Genomic DNA, 7,830 nt, shown 5'->3' with positions numbered 1-7,830 from the left:
GCCGCACTAACAAGGAAGATGTTTTAGCACCGTCAATCCAAAGTTGAAGAATGGAAGACAATCAATAAGTCTTCAAAGTGGGAGATTGTTAGTTATTGAAGACTAATTATTATTTTCTAAAGTTAGCCGTGGTTATTTAGGGAAGGGGTTTCCTAAATCGGTTAGAATTCTTGGTGGCCAAGTTTGTAACCTATATAATAGGTAGTTAGGCTTGTAGAATTTGTACATTTTGTAGAAAACGATTAAAAGATCGGTGAGAGATTTCTTGTATAGATTTTAGGTCTAAAGCTAGGGTTTCGTTGTGAGAGCATATTGGTGAGGAACAAGAGACAAGGTTATCGTCTCGGGTAATTGTTGCGGTGTAACCAAGGGTTTGCTGGGATTCACACGACGTTGTAATCGTTTTTCTTCATAGTGGATTTGAGTTGGTGCGGCTCAAAGTGGACGTAGACAATATATAAAAGTTGTATGTATTGGTCGAGCCACTATAAATCTTGTGTGTTGTGAGTTGATTTATCTTTCTCGTATTATTATGGTTGCTTGTGCTTGGTTTACTTATTATTCATTATAATATCTCAAGATCCGTTATTCCGCGGTTGTCAGTTATTATTCCCTAAAAAAATCCTGACAATCGTCTCCATCAAGATGAATTCTAACAACCTTGTACTCGTTGCTTGAACGATTATAACCGAATCCAATCGCCTGTTCTGCGAAGGCGGTCCAATCGTAAGCAGTGGAAAGTTGAATTTGCTATCCAGTGACAGGATTGCAAATATAGACTATTATTCTTTCACATGTTGGTAAAGTGATGTAACCGGCATAAGCCGCATAACAAACTAAACCATGACAAGAACCAACCATGAAAGTTTTGAAGGATGATGATGATGGCAAGGTTATAGTATGGTCTAACTTCGTAAGTGTTCCGAGGTAGTCATCATCATCCTTTTCAGTATTTTGTTTTGAGAAGAAGAGTTGAGCTTCCAGTTTGGTTGCCTTGCGTTTTGAATCCCCGTAGAGGAAACCCCTACTGGGTTTAGGTATCAAAGGGCGCCATGTTTTGCATACTTCTCTGGATTGTGATTTTGAGACCATAGGCAAGCGAGAGAGTATGTTTTTTTTGTGATTTCTAAAGGTAAATTCTCCATTGAATTGGATCTTTTTAAAACTTTTCATTCAAGAGTGTTTAACTATATGTTTATGATTACCCTAACTACTTTGTTATAGGTTTGAGTTAGATATAAGGGTTTGACCATCTAGTTACACCTTGTTTGGTTGGATTTGACTATTATCCGACTCAGCCTGAGTCAGATCATTGGTTTTTTAATTTTTTCGATGTCCGACTCGAACTGACTCGGATATATTCGAGGATTAGTCATGTTTTACGTTTGTGAAGAAACAACAACAACCAAAAAAAAAGTAAAAATAAAATTAGTAAAAATTTAGGAAACTAACTACTCAGTCGAATCCACCTTGCATCGACATACGGGGCAAGAGTTGCTTTCATCCAACCAAGTAACCAGACAACCATAATGAAACATATGCGAGCACGGCATTTTGCTTATTTCGGATCCATCTGTCATCCTTTCCAAACACACTGCACAGCTAGTGGTAGTTCTGCTACTATCGTTATTATCTCCATTGTTATGTCTATATTCCTCTTTCTTCAATCCATCGATAAACGATTTCGATGCTCGAATCCTTTTTACATTATCTTCCTCCATTGATTCAGTTACAGCAGCATCAATCATATCATCCGCTTCTTGTACATCCAAATTCTCTTTGTAAGTAATTTTTACGCATGCGGTAAGGCAAAACGAACCACCTTGCAAGGATTCTGCTGGAATTCCAGTTACACAATTCAATAAACGACCAGTAATGTAATCAAAACAGCACTCAGGAGCTTCTAAATCCGAAAGAATACCAACTATTTTGTGTATAAGTAAACTACACGACTTAAAATTCTTAATCACATCCGTACGCTCACTACTTGTACAAGACACAGTTATGGCCGTTCCGTCTTCAATTTGATTATGGGAACTCCGAAACAGAACTTCGAGTTTATTAGGAAGTGATGGGTTGTTTTCTTGGGCACTACTAGGAGGGGTAATGATATGATATCCAACATCACAAAAACAAGTGAAGGCTATGTGAGCACAAAGATGACCCTCTAAATAATCCATAGAGTACAGAGAAAGAAAAAAATAAGTGCTGAAGAATGACAAGAAAGGATTCATCACTGTGCCTCTCTATTTATAATAAGGGAAGTGTCAAAAAATAGGAAATTTCCGAATAGAGCAACTACAACAAGTTTCCTAAACCAAGTCTAATGCAGATACTCAAAGATGGAGCTGCCCTTAAGCCAAGGGTAGCCCCAACCGCCTAGTCTTTGATAAAAGCACCCGTACCAACCGTCAATAGATTTATAGAGAGTGTGGTTCACACACGTTAAGAGTAAGTGAATAAAAGTACTTTTTTGAAAAACTGAGGACTAGAAAAAGGAGAAAGAAGGAAAGAGGGAATTGAATTGAAAGAGAGAGAGAGAGAGAGAGAGAGGTGGGAATTACGAACCCTAAATCCCCAAATCGTACTTACAGAGAAGAGAAGATGAATAACCAAAATCAGAATCAAAATCAGCAAAGCCATCATCAATCAAGTGAGGTGAGACATGATGATGATGCTGCACTTTCAGATTTTCTTGCTTCTCTCATGGATTACACCCCTACTGTAAGTGAAACCCTTTCTTTTCTCTTTAGAATTCTATCAATCTCAGAGAAATAAGAACTTAGATTTTGTGAATTTGTTTTTGTATTCTGCAGATTCCAGATGAATTAGTGGAACATTATGTTGCCAAGAGTGGATTTCAATGCCCTGATGTTCGATTGTAAGAGACTTAACCCTTTTATTTCCACCTTTTCTTATCGTTTTTGGATTTTAGGGTTCGAATTAATACTGGCAATCGTTGTTGTTTCTTATAAAATTAGAGTCCGTTTTGATGAAAGCTAGTGTATTTAGACAAAACCCTTTTGGTAGTTTTGGTTCATGTGAGTGAATCATGCTCTTTTGATTTCTTCTTTTATTCGTTACTTAGGGTTTAATAGTGGAAACAGTACCACATCAAAAATTAGATGATGAAACATAATGAGTAGCATTGAAATTTGGTAAGCCCAGAAAAACAAAAAATCAATTTGAAAGTAGTTGCTTAGGGATAAGTTTAATTGAGATTGTTTAGAGTTTTGGGTTTTCAGAAAGTTCTCATACGAAATGGATACTGTACACTGTTAGATTTTGAGTAATACTTCATATGTTAAGGTTTTTTCTACTGTTTCCTTCGCAGAATAAGGCTGGTTGCAGTTGCCACGCAGAAGTTCATTGCCGAGGTTGCCACCGACGCTCTTCAGTATATCTCTCAACCTTTTTATAACTTTTCTGTTTTGTTTTGTTGTAACAAGCTCATATGTTTTGGTTACTTACATGAGAAAAAACTGTTAACATCTCTTGATGCTGATTTTGTTCATTTTGTATCACAATCCAGGCACTCCAAGGCAAGGCAGTCTGCAGTAGTTAAAGATAAGAAACAGCAAAAGGTGTGTTGAAGTTGTAGTTTTGTTTTCGACCCCTTGTTTTATATATAAATCATTTTCAGTGCTGGCCAGTGGCCACTCTATTTGTATGTATGGATAACCTAACTTCTTGCTGATGCAGGACAAACGCCTAACCTTGACAATGGATGATCTCTCTAAGTCACTACGTGAGGTAAGCAATTTAAGCTCTATACGAACATATGTCATGCTGCAAAAAGAATGCTAAACACTATCGTAGATCACTCCACAACATATGTTGCCACAGCTTTCCCTTAATATTATCATGACCTTTTTTGGTAGATGTCGATGTAGAAATTTCGCGTTGACATGGCATCTACAAATCCTTACACATTTTTCATGTATGATCTGATCTGTCATCCATGGAAACTTGCAGTTTTTGTGAATTTGTTAGTGCCTGAGATATCCTCATTTGTCTGCTTTGTGGAAGATTTTGTCACCGCGGTCTCCGTTTTGTAGCTTATCCTTCTTTTCTTGAATAATTATTATGCATGCCTGCTACATGAGTTAGTCAAAGAGACAGACTCTAGGCGTCCTTTTCAGTTTCCATGCCTCGCTGGTATACCGTTTATTGCCGTAAGAATGTGAAAATCTTGAGACTTGAATGAAGTCTGCATAAAAACAGAGCACAAGTCTATTAGTACACGAAGTGACAGGAGGTTAGAAGAATCTCCAATAGTACTAGGCTATGGAGAAGTGTTATTTTGCAGACCTATGAAAGGTAATGAATGGAAATATTAAGGTATACATTCGGTTTTGCAATCAACTGAAGCACAGTTAGGTTGTATTAGATCTGTCACATGGCAACCTATGACCGTATTTCATCAAGGTTAAATCATAAGTTGCTCAGAGAATTTGATATATTTGGTATCCTTGAAATGTTAATTTTAGTTTTCTTTTGATTTCTTGTTTGTTGTTCTTTGCTGGTTTTATCTCCAAATACTCTCCCTAGCTTCAATTTTTTTTACAATTGGAACCACAATTGTCTATGTTTCAATTGGTTGAGGTGGTTTAACCTTCCAAGTCAAATAAATAAATTGGTTGAGGTGCATTGTGTTTTGGAAGAGAACACAATTCTGATGAGAAAAGCGAGGAGAGTGGTTGTATTTGGAATTCTATACTATAGTACAAGAGAGACCCATGAAAACTAGCTGCTAAGCATCATGACAGTGAGTTTTTTTTTGAAATTCCACCTTATCATGGGCATATGCATCATGATAGTGAGTGTTTTTGTTTCAGTCTCAGTTTCATTATGTTCATATTAATTTTCATAGGTATTGCGCACAACTAATGCATTTGTTTGTCTTGCTCTGTTTACAACCTCTTCTTCCAGTATTTTATTCCTATAAAGTTATTTTCAAGTAGTTGTATTTTCTTTTACTGCATCTTTGGATTGACTGGGTAATTATTTGGGTTTAAAGGGGAGATATGGAATACTGACTAGGTTGACCAGTTTGGTCAGAAACTTTGGAGAATTTGGTCGGTATGGAAGTGGCATAATTGCAAGTTCAATAATAATCTTTATCTGGGCCTTAAAGGATTTGTTTTTGAGCAATAATGCTAAACAAACTTAGGTACAGGGTTCAATCTTATGATAGCCTACTTGTAGATTGATGCTAAAAGGGTTTAAGCTTAGAAAGTAAATTTTATGTTCCTGCTTTGTCTTCTCAAATCTTCTACGAGTAATTCCATCCTCTTTATATTTACTAATACACTACATGACATATGTGTATATCAATGCATTTGCTCTGTTGGAGCTTCTTTTTCCATGTAGAATTGAGTTTCACAGATATTTAAGTTCGATGTTGATTATTTTATTTTATTTTTGTTCTGCTCTGTTTTTTGTTCTCATTCCAATCCCGAATTTGAGACTAATAACTTCTTTCTTTTTGATACGTCTGAATAGTATGGAGTCAATATGAAGCACCAGGAGTATTTTGCTGACAGCCCCTCTACTGGGACAGAATCTACTTCAAGGGAGGAATGAGCTTGCAGTTGAGCGATTTTATCCCGTAAAACTAAGGGAGATCCACGTGAAGCTCAATATGTAGACTAGTGAAGATTATAACTGTGATTTTGCGAGAGGTGGAGGCACCATCTGTGTATGTTGGCAAATCTTCTTTCTCATTGCTAAGTAATGAGCATGCATGCTTCTATAGCTTTTTTCTCTTGCTATTATTGTACACTATTGTAATTTCTCCAAAATTGATTAAAATGAACCCTTTTTTTTTAACTATATTTTTGGTTTTATCATAATATTTGCACCTGTGAATCACCGTACTTTAGCTTGGTCTGGACCTCCACCAACAGGGAAAATAAATATGGTAAGATGGAGATGTAGCACAATCAGTACCGCGCCTGTATATTTCGTTTATTTGAATGGTTCGATGGCCCCATAACTCAACTGGACATATACTTATCAAAGCATGCATATATACTTGGTGTGCACATTTTGATATACTTGGCGTGCACATCACGGCTAAGGGTTTCGCAGTTTGTTTGTTTGTTTTAACCTATATTTCCTAATCTAATTCTGTTTCCTAAAACCGTAACAAATCTCTAACGTAACCAAGCCGTATCTATAAATATGTAGCTATCCTTGATCTTCCTTTGATATCAAGAAGAACCTAAGAGGGTACCACTTTCAAACTTTTTCCTAGTAAACCCAGCTGATTCATAATATCTTCTGAAGAAGCTGATATCTTGGTTATTGTGAAGTTTTGAATCCATCAAAATTAAACAAATCGAACAACTCCAACGTATTGGTGGTGATTGTATCAAAATAACATTGCCTGACGGTAATGTTATGGAAGGCAAGAAACTGATGTCAACACCCTACGATATTGCCAAGGAGATAGACCTAGCCACAGGGTCGGTAATCTTGAAGGAGGCATTGGTAGCTAAAGTTAATGGAAGCCTGTGGGATATGAACAGACCCTTTGAAGGTGACTGTCAACTCGAATTCTTCACATTCGACAGTGATTAAAGGAGGGATGTGTTTTGGCATTCAAGTGCTCATATTCTTGGACAGGCACTTGAGAGGCTTGAGAGGCAGTATAAATGCAAGCTGTGTACTGGGTCATGTGCTGCCAGAGGCCAAGAGGGATTCCACTATGATGCGTTCTATGGTGGTGATCTTGGTTTGAAACAGTGAAAATAGTAGTCAAGGAGAAACAACCATTCGAGCGCATTGAGGTTACAAGACAGCAAGCTCTTGAAATGTTTTCAGAAAACAAGTTCAAGGTTGAAATCATAAAAGAATTGCCAGAAGACAAGGCAATCGCAGTTTACAGATGCGGACCTTTGGTTGATTTGTGTAGCGGACCTCATATACCAAACACATCATTTGTCAAGGCGATTTCACTTTTAAAGGCAACATCTTGTTTGTTTGCAGCTGACTCGGCGTCTGGATCTGAGTCAACCTCTGACTCGGGCCGAGTCAGCAGTCAGACTCGGGCCGAGTCAGCAGTCAGACCGTTTGTTTTGCATTTTGAGTCAGATCTGACTCGACCTATGACTCAGACATAACCCCTGACTCGGACCCATTTGAGTCAGGTAACAAAATGCCCCTGACTCACGGGACCAAACCACTGATTCACATTTTTTGAGTCATATGAGTCAGATCTGACTCAAAACAAACATATTGAGTCAGATCCAGATGAGTCAGGTGATTTCACTCAGATCCAAATGACTCAAATCCAGACGACTCATATGAGTCAGGAGTAAACAAACATAATGTTGGACAATGCAGACGACTTGCTCCTCAATCAATTTGTATATATATATATACTACAGATCCAGCAAAGGGACAACACCCCCTATTATTCTTTTGCAACCCGAGATCGTGCTAACCAAGAAGAAGAAGAAGAGATTTATTACAAGAGCAAGAGAGTTCAAACTAAGAAAGGTATGATTATAACCTTAATCTCTTCTTTGGTTATAATCTGAGTCTTTCTTAGGTTATATAATCTGACTTGCATGATGTTTTTTTATACGTAATAAAGGTCTTGTTGTTAGATAAACTAGTACGCATATGGAACTCTAATTCATGATACAAAATTTTCAGATAACACTTTATAACAAACGAGTATGGCACTAATGGAAACTGCAAGATGAAACTTAGCTTATATAAAGACAACTCTCTTTATTGATGTTTAGAAAATCTCTCAAAATTAAACACAAGCTCTAATCTTGCTTATATGATCAACCACAACTTTGGTGATCATATATA

General features: G+C 37.1%; 2 protein-coding genes across 2 annotated transcripts; one reads left to right on the top strand and one right to left on the bottom strand.

Moving 5' to 3' along the window:
- Nucleotides 1–1,451: 1,451 nt before the first annotated feature.
- Nucleotides 1,452–2,180, bottom strand: LOC113271865 (E3 ubiquitin-protein ligase hrd-like protein 1). The gene has a single exon (XM_026521788.1). The coding sequence runs from the start codon at nt 2,178–2,180 to the stop codon at nt 1,452–1,454; it is 729 nt and encodes a 242-aa protein (XP_026377573.1).
- A 334-nt stretch (nt 2,181–2,514) lies between these two features.
- On the top strand, nt 2,515–5,837 carry LOC113274639 (transcription initiation factor TFIID subunit 10-like). The gene is made up of 6 exons (XM_026524031.1): nt 2,515–2,724; nt 2,817–2,881; nt 3,335–3,397; nt 3,533–3,584; nt 3,703–3,753; nt 5,506–5,837. Exons 1-6 carry the CDS (start codon nt 2,605–2,607, stop codon nt 5,584–5,586), a joined length of 432 nt encoding a protein of 143 aa, XP_026379816.1. The 5' UTR covers nt 2,515–2,604; the 3' UTR covers nt 5,587–5,837.
- Nucleotides 5,838–7,830: the final 1,993 nt, after the last annotated feature.

Source organism: Papaver somniferum, chromosome 4, assembly GCF_003573695.1.
Source record: "Papaver somniferum cultivar HN1 chromosome 4, ASM357369v1, whole genome shotgun sequence".
Lineage (NCBI taxonomy): Eukaryota > Viridiplantae > Streptophyta > Magnoliopsida > Ranunculales > Papaveraceae > Papaver > Papaver somniferum.
The sequence above is the reverse complement of the archived record's forward strand: the minus strand, read 5'-3'. Positions and strand labels throughout refer to the sequence as shown.